Below are 14,278 nucleotides of genomic sequence, written 5' to 3'. Positions count from 1 at the left end.
ATCTGAAAGCCATGATCAAAAAAAGAGCCTAGACATCATCTTTCAAGAAATTATCAAGGAAAACTGCCCTGATATATTAGAACCAGAGGGCAAAATAGAAATTGAAAGAATCCACAGATCTCCCCCTGAAAGAGATCCCTAAAGAAAAACTCCTAGGAATATTGTAGCCAAATTCCAGAGTTCCCAGGTCAAGGAGAAAATATTACAAGCTGCCAGAAGAAACAATTCAAGTACTGTGGAAACACAATCAGGATAACACAAGATTTAGCAGCTTCTACATTAAAGGACCGCAGGGCATGGAATATAATATTCGGAGGGCAAAGGAGATAGGATTACAACCAAGAATCACCTACCCAGCAAAACTGAGTATAATCCTTCAGGGGAAAAAATGGTCATTCAGTGAAATAGAGGACTTTCAAGCATTCTGATGAAAAGACCAGAGCTGAATAGAAAATTTGACTTTCAAATACAGACTCAAGTGGAACATGAAGAGGTAAACAGGAAAGAGAAATCATAAGAGACTTATTAAGTTGAACTGTTTACATTCCTGCATGGAAAGATGATATTTATAACTCATGAGACCTTTGTCAGTATTAGGGTAGTTGGAGGAAAAAAATTATATGTATAGATAGATAGATAGATAGATAGATGATAGATAGATAGGCACAGGGTGAGTTGAAGATTAAGGGGTCATATCTGGAGAATAAAATTAAGGGATGAGAGAGGATTATACTGGAGAAGAAGAAAGGGAGAGGTAGAATGGGGTAAATTATCTCACAAAAAAAACAGAAAAGAAAAGCTCTTACAGTGGAGGGGAAAGGGGAAGGTGAGAGGAATGAGAATCTTATTCTCATAGGATTTGGCTTAAGGGGGAATAACATACACATTCAATTGGGTATGGAAATCTGTCTTACCCTACAGGAAAATAGGGGGAGAAGGGGACAAGAGAGCAGGGGGATGATAGAGAGGAGGGCAGATTGGGAAAGGGTAATCAGAAGCAAATACTTCTGAGGAGGGACAGGGTCAAAAGAAAGAATAGAATAAATGAAAGGGCAGGATAGGATTAAGGGAAATAGAGTTAGTTTTTCACAACATGTCTACTATGGAAGTGTTTTACATAACTGCACATGTATAACTTATATTGAGTTGCTTGCCTTTTCAATGAGGGTGGGTGGGGAGGGAGGAAGGGAGAAAATTTGGAACCCAAAGTTCTAAAAACATATGTTTAAAAAAATGTTTTCACATGCTACTGGGAAATAAGAAATACAGGAAATGGGGTACAGAAGTCTATCCTGCCTACAGGAAAAAGGGAAGGGATAAGAGAAGGGGGAGAGAGATAGAAGAGAGGCAGACTAGGGGAAGGGGTATTCAGAATGCATGCCACCTTGGGGTGAGGGAGGGGTGAGATGGGGTGAAGATTTGGTACTCAAAATCTTGTGGATGTAAATGTTGAAAACTAAAAGTAAATAAATTTATACTAAAAAAATAAAAGGGAAAAAAAGAAATGATCGTTCTTGGCATGAACTCGACAGGGATCAGGGCAGGCAGGGAGGAAGATCTTACCCAATGTTCTTTTCTTCAAGGATATGACACAAAAGACTAGCATGCCACAAAACTATACAAAATTTACAATCTATTACATGACTCCCTGCTCTCCAGTGGTATTCTGGAATTCCTCATAGCAAAGAATAAGTGTCAAAAGAGGAAATACACACATATAAACATTATATATAATTATATTATATATTATATGTATGTATATGTACATATGTGCTTTTATTTTAAGTTGTACTACAGAAAAAGCCACCTATTGCAAACTTGTAAAATTATATGCACACACACACCTTCCTCACCAGAGTATGAACATAAAAATGAGTAAATATTTGTCTGTTTTGTCTACTGTCTGATAAAGCAAAGAATATAGGTAGATTCCCACATAAGGACTTCGGAACAAGTGCAGGTTCACCCACTTTGGTGACACTGACCTGAGGCCAGGGTCTATTTTTGCCTTTCTTTGTATCCTGATGCTTACTTGGTACAGTGTTTCTGCTCATGGTAAGCGCTAATCACATGCAGAATTTGTTGACAGGAAGACTATCACCATGGACAAGTCACTTCACTTAGTGTAAGAGGAGAAACAATAGACTTGAAGTCAGAATGGTTCTAGGACTGAATCCAGTGCTATTTTGAAGCTGACTACTGATGTGACATTGTATCTCTGTTGCCTAGTACATATCACAGCACATGGCAGACAAAGCTCTTTTTAGTAGATGTCACTGTCTTTTTGGGTCATGATTGCTTATCTATGAAGTGAGAAGGAAGGAAGGAAGTTAGGTAGGAAGGAAACAGAGATAAGGAAAGAAGAAGAGAAGGAAAGAAAGGGAAGGAAAGGAAGAGTGGAAAGGAAGGAAGGAAGGAGAGGGAAGGAGGGAAGGAAGGAAAGAGAGGGAAAGAAAGAAGACAGGAAGGAAGTTAGGTAGGAAGGAAGGAGAGGGAAAGAGGGTGGAAAGGAAGGAAGGAAGGAAGGAAGGAAGGAAGGAAGGAAGGAAGGAAGGAAGGAAGGAAGAAAGGAAGGAAGGAAGGAAGGAAGGAAGGAAGGAAGGAAGGAAGGAAGGAAGGAAGGAAGGAAGGAAGGAAGGAAGGAAGGAAGGAAGGAAGGAAGGAAGGAAGGAAAGAAGGAAGGAAGGGACTAGAGTGATAACAAGTAGATAAGATCAGAGTGAAAGGCAGTGGTGTCAGTGAACAATAGAACATGTCCAACTTTCATAGCTAGGCTAAATCCACTTCATTAAAAGCATTCACATTGTGGATTCACTCTGGTGTTAACAATGAATGAAAATCAAATAAAAGGAAATGTAGGGGGAGGAGGGGGCCAAATTCAATTATTTCTTTTATGCCCAATAAGAAACCTGTCTCCCTTGCTAAAGCGCCATGAAAAACCCGAGGTTTTTGTTCCCTGGCTTTATAACGCAGCCAGGCGGCCCCGATCCCAGGGGAGCGAGCACGGCAGAGCCAGACTGCAGCGGCCGCGGTGGAAGCTGCGGCGGTTTTATTAACCTGCTTTCCTCCGCAACTCCTGCGCTTGTCTCTTTATGGCTGTAGCATAGCAGGAGGTGAAGGCCTGCAGTTGAGTCTGTCTGCCTGGCCTCTGGGCATCACCTTCGCCCGCCTGGATGACCCTCCTTCCCTAGACTCACCAAGGCCCTGGAGCTTGACTGCCCTGCCTCCCACCCCTCTCCTCTGCCTCGTGCCCCGAGGCTACCCTTGCAGGGAAGGATGCTACAGCCAGCGCGTGCCAACTAACAGGTGCTCATAAGAGCAGGGTCCTCCGCCCGCTGCCTGCTCCTGCCGCCTGCCTGTGCAGAGCATTTTATTAGGCAATCATATATTTTCATTAGTGATGGTGATGAAGCACTTAGGTTTTATGGGGTGTTTTAATGTTTCATTTTGCCGGGGTTCTTTATCAGAGCTCTTGCCTGTTTCCGGCTGGGACGGAGGCCTCCTGGGTGGCAGACTATCCAGACGCTTTCTTTGCCCAGACTCAGACTTCCTTCCCATCTGTTTGTGGCGGGAACCACACCGTTAGAGGCTATGAAGTCAGTGGTGAATCTTACTTGTAATTTTAATGTCCTTGTTATAACCTGGACCCCCCTGGATCGTTACTGCAGGTTAATGGCTTAAGTGAAGCCGGACAAATTAAGCTACCTGCTGGTGAGAGCCTGGACTATTGGCTTTGAGCTCTAAAAATGAGGCAGTTGGAGCTGGGTCAGGAGGAAAGCAGTCTCTAGCCAAAGGGTTATAGGTTTAGAGCTAGAAGTGACTTGAGAGGCTGTCTAGCCCAACGCTGGAGAAAACTGAGGCTTAGGAAGGTTGTAAAAGAATAGGATTTGAACTCAGGTCCTCTGACTCCAAATTCACAGCTCTTTCTCATGCACAAATATATTGTCTTGTACAGCTTGGGTTATGTAAAGGCAGTGCAGAGCAAGGTATTTATCCAAATTTGAAGGTTGTCCATTAAAAGTAGGGCAGCTAGCTACCAGATATGAAAGCAGAGGCAGTAGGAAGAGGTCCAGTCGGGGACAAGCTAGGGGACAAGCAAGAGATAGATGCCAATGTTTCCAAAGAAAGATATTAAGGGAAGGGCAGGAGCTGAGCCAGAGCAAAAATAAAGGAAGCAAATGGCTTTGAGAGAACAGACTTGTTTAGCTTTCTGTCTCTTTTCTGCTGGCACAAGGTATGACTATGCTCCTCCCTATCTTTGCTTAAATTGGAGCGTCTGTGAGATACACGTAACCAGAACAAGTGGGACGGAAGGGAATGACAGACTCAGGCTCAGGCTCTGATTCTGAGAAGGCTCTAAGCACTGTTCCTCCACCAGACAATTCTCCATCATATGTTCACACATTTTTTAAGAGCTGGAAGGTGCCTGGGAGGGACTTGGCCAGAATGGGTGTTTCTGGTCACTTAACTAGGGGGTTGTTAGGGAAACAAGTCTAGATAGCCACTGAAATCCCTTCCAAGTTTCACATTCTGTGAAATGGATATCAAATAATGATATATCAAACATCAAATTGGATACTTAAGAGCGAAATGAGCAGAACCAAGAGAACACTGTATACAGCAGCAGCAATATTGTTTTAAGAATAACTGAGCAAATAAATTATTTTTACTATTATAAATACCTAAATTAACAATAAAGGACATATGAAGAAAACATTATCTGCATCTAGAGAAAGAACTGACAAATAGAACTATATATAGAATAATTTTACGCATATATACCTATTTGTGTCTAATGGTTGCCATGTCTAGGGTGAGGGGGGAAGAAAGAAACTTACACGATAATTTTGTTGTATATTTGATAGTAGATTTGAAGTTTCACGTACAATCATCTTTTTATTGTACTATGTCATGTTTTATTCCATAAATTACAAGTAAAATTTTAAAAAAGAAATGACTATCAAAGTGAGAATTTCAATGACAGAGACAGAGACAGAGAGAGGAGAGAAGACAGAGACACACAGGTGCACAGAAAGACACGGAAAGACAGAGACAGAGAGGGAGACAGAGAGATAGAGACAGAAAGAGAAATGAAACAGGAAAACAAAATGCAACTTAATTATATGAACTCTATACATGTATGTGTATGTCCATTAACAGATATTATTTACTACACCGTGCCAATTTCTAAACAATGTCTGATAATGTCATGTGAGGTACTCACAAAGGGCCTTCAGTCCTGTTACAGTAACCCACTGAGGAGAGATGCCACTGAGGAATCACTCATAATGCTCATTTCCTTGCCCATCAGAGTTTGTGTCTCTAGGTTTCCAAGTCACCTCATCATTGAAGCCTAGGCCTTAAGATGCCAGGGATCTGCTCTGCCTTCTCTCCTGGGAGAGGAAGAAGCAAAGTTTTTTCATTTATATCTGAGGAGAAAAGTTAAAACAAATCAGGGATTCTCAGTTATAAGTCAACCAAATTAATGACCCAAGGGGCACTTTGTTTTCAAAATGTATCCAACCAATAGCATGTATTGAATTCAAGACTTCTGAGAAAATATAACATATGGGCTTCTCTGACACCCTTCCCTGCACCTTTGCCACTGTTTCCTTGGCTTAGGAACCGTCAAGGGTTTACTTAGATGGTTAATCAGACTTTTAGTATATGTGTGTATATATATATATTTACACACACATACATACATACATACATACATATGTATATGTATATGTGTGTGTATGTGTATATATGTGTGTGTGTGTGTGTGTGTGTGTATATATATTCCTTCCACTTTGCTTTTGCTCTTACTCTTCCTCCACTTCCCTATAGTTAGGTACATCCTGCCTTCCCAATCTCCACTGAGGGTTTCCTTGCTGACTCATTTTGGATTAGAAGGATGCTGCTATGCCAGCTGATGACAAGCTGTGCCTTTTAATACAGACCTGGTGATAGATTATGTCTGTCTTCCAAGGACCAAAGGAGCAAGTTACCATAAAGCTGGCCATAAGGTGATAAAATTTTTTGGCCAGAGCAATTCATGAAATTTTTGACTAAGGCATGGAGGGGTTGTTATCTGTAACAGTGGAGGGAATACACATAATGAAAACATACATATTTTAAAATATTGAAATATTATAAAGGAGGGCACTTTAGGTGGCTGCATAAAATATGAAATCACAGGCCAACATGGTATCCTCTTAGAATGTAAAAACTCCTTGAAGCCAGAATATAAACACACACATACACATACATACAACATACATACATACATGTGTATATATAGCTTATATGCTATATGCATATGTACACATACATTGCATGTACATACACATACATATGTACATTTATACATGTGCAGTATATAGAGGCAATATTTTTCTTTATATACATAGACATATAGTATGTATACACATATGCATGTTCATATATAGTATGTGTGGTGCAAATATGTTTATACATATGCATACATATATAGTATGCATATACATACATATATGTATGTACATATGCATGTGTATATACATATATGTGTGTGTACACACACACACACACACACACACACACACACACACACACACACATAGTTCATCTTTCTATCCCCATCACTAAATAACTAAGTATAGGGCCTTGAACTGAATCAAATTGAATTGATATATAATGCTTACTGAATTCGTTGAACTGAATCTTGGCATATTCTTGTGTCCTCTTAAGTAAAAGTACTGGAGCATTGAAAAGGATTGTTCTCTTCCCTCTTAGGAAGGAGGCCCATATATCTCCTTTCCCCTGTAACTTGAGACCTCATGACATATACAAATCTGTAATATTACAGCCTGTTAAATAAGCAACTGGAATCCTTCTACACTTACCTAGCGTCCCTGTGTGCCTGAACTCCTGGTCTACGGGGACACAGCATCCAGTGGAGTTTTCAGAGGAGACAATGGAGGAATTTTGAGCAGAGGCTTAAGCCGTCTGGGTGGTAGATGATTTATCTGTTCAGCAATTCTCTCTTTTGTCCCCAAAAGTACAAAGGAGAAATGCTGCTCACCCTGGATTCCATTCAAGGGATTCATGGGTTGATCCTATCCCTAATGGTACTTCATTGAGAGGCAATGCAATCAAGTGTAAATAGCACAAAATGTGGAGTCCATCCTTTTGGGTTGGGATGGAGTGTCAGTTATATGTACTGTATCAACAGTCTGTTAAGTTACTTAGCCTTTCTATGCCCCAGTTTCCTAATCTATAAAATGGAGATAAATATACTACTTACTTAATAGAGTTATTATGAGGTTGAAATAATGCATAGAAAACACTTTGCAAACAGAACACTAATATTCAAATATTATTATTAGATGTTTTTCTTGTAGCTTGCATTAATTTTCTCCTACCAGTTTCTCTCTTTTTATGTGATGATGTTTCATTTTTTTTCCATGCAAACTTAGCAATTCATGTAATAGAACTTATTGCCTTAGATTTCTGTAGTTTTAGGTTGGAATGAAATTCTCCTCTCTCTACATGACATACTTATAAGGATTATTTTTCTTCCCATTGGGAAGAGAGAGGATGGGCTTAGGTTTAGGAGAGGAGAGGAGGAAATCCTTAGGGAATGAAATGCAGGGGAAATTTATAGAACTATAGCTAGCATTTCTTTCCTTCCTTCCTTCCTTCCTTCTTTCCTTCCTTCCTTCTTTCTTCCTTTCTTTCTTTCTTCTTTCCTTTCTTTCTTTCTTTCTTTCTTTCTTTCTTTCTTTCTTTCTTTCTTTCTTTCTTTCTTTCTTTCTTTCTTTCTTTCTTTCTTTCTTTCTTTCTTTCTTTCTTCCTTCCTTCCTTTTTGCCTAGTAAGTACTATGGGACATCCACTCAAAACAACTTTGCAATTTATTATGTAAAAATAATACAAAAAAGTAATTAAGACAAATTAGGTAGAGGAGAAAGAAGAATTCATTATTTTAGTGCCTTCTAGGCTGAAGTAGTGCATATGTTCAAATTTGTCATCTCTGAGGTATGGTCCCAGTTGCCTTGCCCCAATTTCAACTTGGATATCTTGATTCCTGCTGCCACCACATTAGGCACATGGTAGAATGTACACTGCTTAGCAGCAGATCGTACGTACTTGAGTCATCAACATATTGAATTGGAATGAAAATAAGAATAAGTGCTGGTCATAGTTTAAGGAATCGAATGTTTAAACTACTCTCCATCAGTCTCTATTCATCTTTGAGAAAAACACAGTGCAGAAAGGCACACGTTTATGCTTTGATAGTTCCTCTTTGTATCCAGATTAACCTTCTGCTCAGATATAAACTATAACCTTAAACTAGTTCAATTGTGAATTGTCAAGATTCAAGATTCCTATGCAGTGTTTACTTTAAGACCGTGGATTAGAAGTGGCTGTGTGAAAAGAAGATTTGTAAATTATGAACAGCAGCCATATGAAAAAAAAAGTTCCAAAGCACTAATAATAATAGAAATGCAAATCAAAATAATTGAAACTTCACCTCATCCCCATCAAAGTGGCAAAGATAAGGAAAGATGGAAAGAACCAATATTGGAAGGGCTACGATAGTGGGGAGTAAGGCGAAGTGGGAGAGAAAAGCATTTACTAAATACCTACTATGGGCTGGGAACTGTGCTAAGTGCCTTACAAATAATAAAGCATATGGGGTGTTTATGGAGGACTAGAACCTCTGGTGTGAACTCTTTTTACAGCTGCTCATCCACCTTTGGTGTCCACCTTTCACCCAACTCTCACGTGTGGCTCCAAGAAGCTGTAGCATGTGCAGCTGCAACATCCCAGTAAGACCATCTCAGCAGACAGGCTTAACCAGGTTGAGGGTAATTAGTGGGTCTCAAACCTGTCAGTAAGTTAGGGGGATGTCTTCCTCAAGCATGTGAAGACTTCCCCCAGTGGAATGGGCAGATAAGAACAATTTATTATGACAGCTATGATGGTGGCTGAAGCAAGTGCTGTAGAGCGCTTAGAGCTTGGTCAAATGTCAAAGACTCCAAGGTCATCCATCGCATCCTGGGCCATCACCAGTCATCCTGAATTTCATCTTGCCAATGGTCTTCAGTGACTGAGAGAGTGAGGCTGATAACTTTGTGCAACTCTGCCTCACTTAAATCCAATTCAAACAAAAGTCAAGACATTATTTGTGATATTGTTGGTCCTCTTCAAAACAGAAGATAAACAGTTAATATCACATTTTGATCCTCATTTGAAAATAGGCAATGAATACACTGTTGATGTTGCATTGATCCATTCTGTAAAAAAAAATTAATTATGTGAAAAAATTCTCTGAACTGTTCATACCCTTAGATTCAGTGATCTTATTACTGGGACAGGTTATAAGGGGCTTTGCATGCCAAACAGGATTTTAAATTTGATCCTGGAGATGATAGAGAGTTTATTGAGTTAGGAGTGGTGGGGTGGAATGACATAGTCAGATCACTTTGGTAAATGAATGGAGGAAACACTGGAAGAGTGAAAGACTTGTGTGGCATAGAGACCAACCAGCTGGCTATTATAATATTCCTGGTGTAAGGTGATAAGAGCTTGCACCAGCAGGAGGGCAGTATTAGAGGAAAGATGGAGATGTTTTAAAGATAAAATTGACAGAGATATGAAATTGGAGGTTAGGGCTGGATAAATAATCTGGGAATCATCTACACAGAGGTGGTGTTTGAATCCATGTGAGCTGATGAGATTACCAAGTGATATATTACAGAGGGAGAAACAAAAGGTCCGTAGAACAGAGCCCTTTGGGATTTCCAGTTAGTGGGCATGACATGAGTGAAGAGCTAGCAAAGTAAACTAGAAAGGACTGGTCAGATAAGTAGGAGGAGAAACAGGAGAGAGCAATGTAATGAAAACCTAGAGAGAGAAAATTATGAAGGAGAAGAGGGTGCTCACCAATGTTAAAGATTGCAGAGAGGTCCAGAAGGATGAGGATTTAGAAGAAACCATCACATTTGGCAATTAAGAAATCATTAATAAGTTCGGAGAGAGGAGATTTGGCTGAATGATGAATTAGGAAGGCCAGATTGCAGAGAGTAAGAGGAAAGTGAGAGGAAAGGAAGTAGAGGCACTCGTTGTAGGTGGCCTTCTCGAGTATTTTAGCCACAAAAGGGGAGGAGAGATATGGGACAACAGTTAGCAGGGATGATGGATCAAGTGAAGTTTTTAAGATACCTGTGTTTTTAAGCAATAAGGAAGCAGCCAGTAGACAGGAAGAGATTGAAAATAAGTGAAAGTATGGAGATGATAGAGGGAATAATCTGCTAGAGAAGACAGGATGGAATGGAATCACTTGTTCCTGAAGAAGTATTTGCCTTGGCAAAGAGAAGACTCATCTCATTATGTGAAATGGGGGTAAAGGCAGAGATAGTGGCAGAAGACCTCTAGGAAATGTAAATTGAGGAGGAGAGAAGAGGAAGTTCTCAGTGAATGACCCTATTTTTTTTAGTGAAATATGAGGCAAAGTTAGCAGCTGAGAGGATGGGGGAAGAAAGGGGAAGGTATGAGAGATTAGAGAAGAGGTGAAAAAGTTTTGAAAAACTGCTGTAGTGAATGGGATAGTGAATCAATTATAGAGATGTTAAAATGATTCAGTGAGGGTCCAGTTGAGATTGCAGTATGTAACATTAATTTGTACTGGACCTAATCAGCATGGTTTCTTAATTTTTTTCTCCATATTCATTCATCAGACCATGACTAGAAGTGAAGCTATCAGGTGGTGAGAGTAATCCATTGCTGAGGTTTGGCAGGACAAGAACTTCAATAAATAAGGGGACAAGGAATTCAAGAGAAGAGGGCAGCATAGAATTGAACTAGTTCACCAAGGGATCAAAATGAAGAAGGGAAGAGAGTGCAGCCATTGCAGAAGTGATAGCATTGGAAAGAACTAAGGGGTTGAGGGATTGGTGTCATGATTAAGATGAAACTCATGTTTGGGATTGTAAGAGGCAAAATAACAACCTAGGATTAGACAAAAGAATTTCAGAATTCATAAATGTGAAAATGGACCATTTTCAGGTAATAGCAAGATCAAGAATATGACCATCTCTGTTGTGTAGCTCAGGTAGAGTAGAGATGTAAGTTACAAAAAAAAATTAGTAAATTGAAGAATTGGGAGATTAGGGTATTTGAGGGAGTATCAATATGTATTTTGAAGTCCTCTAGGATGAGTGTAAAAGTTGGTGAGGAGAGAAGACTGTGATCCAGGCAATGACCTCTGAAGAAAGAAAACACCGCCAGCATCCTGGAGGTCTGAAGACAACAGCTACCAGAATTTTTATGTATTGAATGACCTTCAAAATAAGAGAGGTTACTGAGTGATGATTGATAGAGGGAAAACCTAGACAGGGCAATGGAGAGCTAATTGATAATTAATTTATGAAATTGGGACAGCCACACCTGGTTCTTTAGGGGACAACTGGGAAAGACCACAACTGGTAGTGGGAGACAGGGCAGCAGTTACATTTTAGTTAAACACAGAGGACGTAGGGGCAAAAACCACAGAACAGCAGAGACAAGCAGTGAAAAGGAGTCCAGAGACTGGCATCAGATACAGTCTCTCTCATTTGGTTTTACTTAACTGTTTTTCTGTGTTTCAAAAGAGGGGAAGGGAAGGGAACATTTATATAGCACATTTATATACCACCTACTATGTGCCAGACATTAAGTGCTTTTACAAATATTATCTCATTTAATCCTCACAACAGACCTGTGAGGTGGCTGCTGTTATTACCCCCAGTTTATAGTTCAGGAAACTGAGGCGAACACAGATTAAGTGACTTGCCCAGGGTCACCCAGCTAGAATGTGTCTGAGGCTGGATTTGGATTCAGGTCTTCCTGAATCCAGGCCTAATGGTCCATACATTCAGCCACACAGCTGCCTTTGTAGAAAGGGTTTAGTGGTGGTAGGTGGTGTGGAGTATATATCAGGAATTATTATGATATTAAAACCAGACATACCATCAATGTGAAGTATTGCCTTTGGTGTTGGGTTTGGTTGGTATACTGATTAGTTTTACTGATATGCTTCTCCCTCTCTTCTTCCCCTTTCCCACCTCCCTCCTCACATCCTCTCTCTTCCTCTCTCACTTTCCTTTTCTCCCTCCCTGCTCTTTCCTTCTCTGTTCTCCTTTCCCTCTTCCTTTCCCTCCCTCTCCATCCCTTACCCCTTCTTCTTCTTCTCTCTCTCTCTCTCTCTCTCTCTCTCTCTCTCTCTCTTCTTTCTCTCTCTCTCTCTCTCTCTCTCTCTCTTTCTTTCTCTCTCTCTCTCTCTCTCTCTCTCTCTCTCTCTCTCTCTCTCTCTCTCTCTCTCAACTTAGGGATATATTGGGAAATGAAGGTGTTCCTTCTCATGAGTTCTCCAAGTTTATCTTGTATCTACTTTGTATGACTGGGACTGTTTTTGCCTTGTCTTTGTATCTTCATCAATGAGAACAAGTGTCTGGCACAGAGCAAGCACTTAAATGTTTCTTTATTGAAGATGCTAAGATAATTTATTAGTGGCAAAGATAATTTTTGGCCAGTGTTGAGGGGGAAGAATCAGTAAAATCCTAAAAATGTAACAGAAGCCATTTGAACTGGTCAGTTAAAAATGAGTAGGAGTTCAACAGGTGGGGTAGGGTGGGAGACAGGGAAGGGGGAAGGTAGTCCAGACATAGGAAGTGAAATGATAAGAGGTTTAGAGGCATGAGAACATAGGCTGTTTATGGAACAAACAGTGGTCTACTTTGTCTGTAGAGTATAAGATGGTGGAGTAGGTGGTGAGGCAAGCTGGAGCCAAACTGTAAAAAGCCTTGAAGCTAGATGAAGGAATAGGTGAAGGACTATTTTTAGTAGAGAATAAGGAACTACTGAAAATTTCTGAGCAGTGGTAGAAAAATCCATTTTAATCCATATTTGTAAAAGCTCTAGCCACAGCCACATTGCCTATACTTTGCCTGGAAGAGTTCTCTGTATGGGGGGCTGGATTTCCAATCCTATCACTGTTTGCACTGTGCCATTAAAGGCTCACTCTCCCTGGGGCTTCAGACCTCAAGAGAGCACCTGCCCAAGGAGTCTAAAGCCCAGATTTGACCCAACAGCAAACAGAGAGAAATGAGAAGAAAATGTAGACGGACAGCCAGAGAATGAAGGATTAGGTAGAAGCTGCGGATTTCTTTTTAGCCTGAGGATGTACCTACCTATGTAAGCTAAATTCATGAATAATCAACCAGCCCACCTTACTGTGTTACCTTGAACTTGAATTTGTCCCTTCAATAGCTCATCTCACTTGCCTTGTTTCTCTCCTCCCTCTCCCCTAGGCCACCCATCACTTATTTATAGAACTTTGCCTGACTGATATGCTTCATCGCAGCAGGATGAGAGCACCCTACCTCACTCACACATATGGCACCGGTCAGTTATAGTGTGTCCAGATAGATTATGATTGGTACCTGTGTGGATGCAGATATATTATGAGAACTGGAAAAGGACCTTACAAAACCATCTAGGCTAACACCTTTATTTACAGAGGAGAAAACTGAGACCAGAAAAAGAAAGGGATTTGTCTGAAGGCAGCAGAGTCTGTGAACAGTGCTAATACTGGAATCCATATTCCCTCATTTCCACTGGCTTTTTACTCCAGTATTCTTTCCATTAGCTCACATTGCTTCTCCTAGCCTACCCCATGCTTTGCCTATATAGGGTAATAGGAATTTTATTATGTTACAGAGGCTAGTAAAAATATGCATGTCCAAGTTTGCAAATATTTGTTACACACAAACATGTGTATGTATATGCTCTTATGTGTATAATTTTTCCTTACAGGAAAGGATTCATAGTACAAACTTCGAGAAAAACAGGAAAGAAGACCCAGACCACTATAGCCAAGTGGCTGTAAACAGGCCCAAACTTTTTTTGATCATTTATTCCAGCGCTCTCCCACATACTGTAGTACAAATCTCATTAAAGGTGGACCAATTTAACAATTGTAAACCAGTGCTGAACAAAATCGGAACCTGGCTTACATATTTCCTATTCCCCAACCTAGGCTCAGTAAAGCTTGTATGACTTATTCCTGGTGTGACCTCAACTGTGTTCTTCTGGCCTCCTACCTCCTTTGCTAAGCATCTACTGTATACCCAAATCTATGCTAGGCAAAAAAATTAGGGCTTGTGTTTGCTTTTTACACATTCATGATTTAGTTGGAGAGACAGGAAATATATACATACTATACATACATACACACAATGAATTAAATGATAATACAGCCGTTCAGGACAT

At 40.2% G+C, this 14,278-nt stretch overlaps 1 protein-coding gene across 1 annotated transcript in view; it reads left to right on the top strand.

The window, feature by feature from the left end:
• The window catches only part of LOC144455599 (uncharacterized), a 111,730-nt gene extending 97,696 nt beyond the window's left edge, over positions 1-14,034 (top strand). The window contains exon 4 of the mRNA XM_078149062.1: positions 13,823-14,034. Within this exon, the coding sequence (XP_078005188.1) occupies positions 13,823-13,895 (73 nt within the window). The 3' untranslated portion in view covers positions 13,896-14,034. The remainder of the gene's footprint in view (positions 1-13,822) is intronic.
• Positions 14,035-14,278: the final 244 nt, after the last annotated feature.

This window comes from Phascolarctos cinereus, unplaced genomic scaffold (genome assembly GCF_003287225.1).
Source record: "Phascolarctos cinereus isolate Bilbo 61053 unplaced genomic scaffold, phaCin_HiC Scaffold_2;HRSCAF=192, whole genome shotgun sequence".
Taxonomy (NCBI): Eukaryota; Metazoa; Chordata; class Mammalia; order Diprotodontia; family Phascolarctidae; genus Phascolarctos; species Phascolarctos cinereus.
This window is presented reverse-complemented; position numbering and strand designations above follow the sequence as displayed.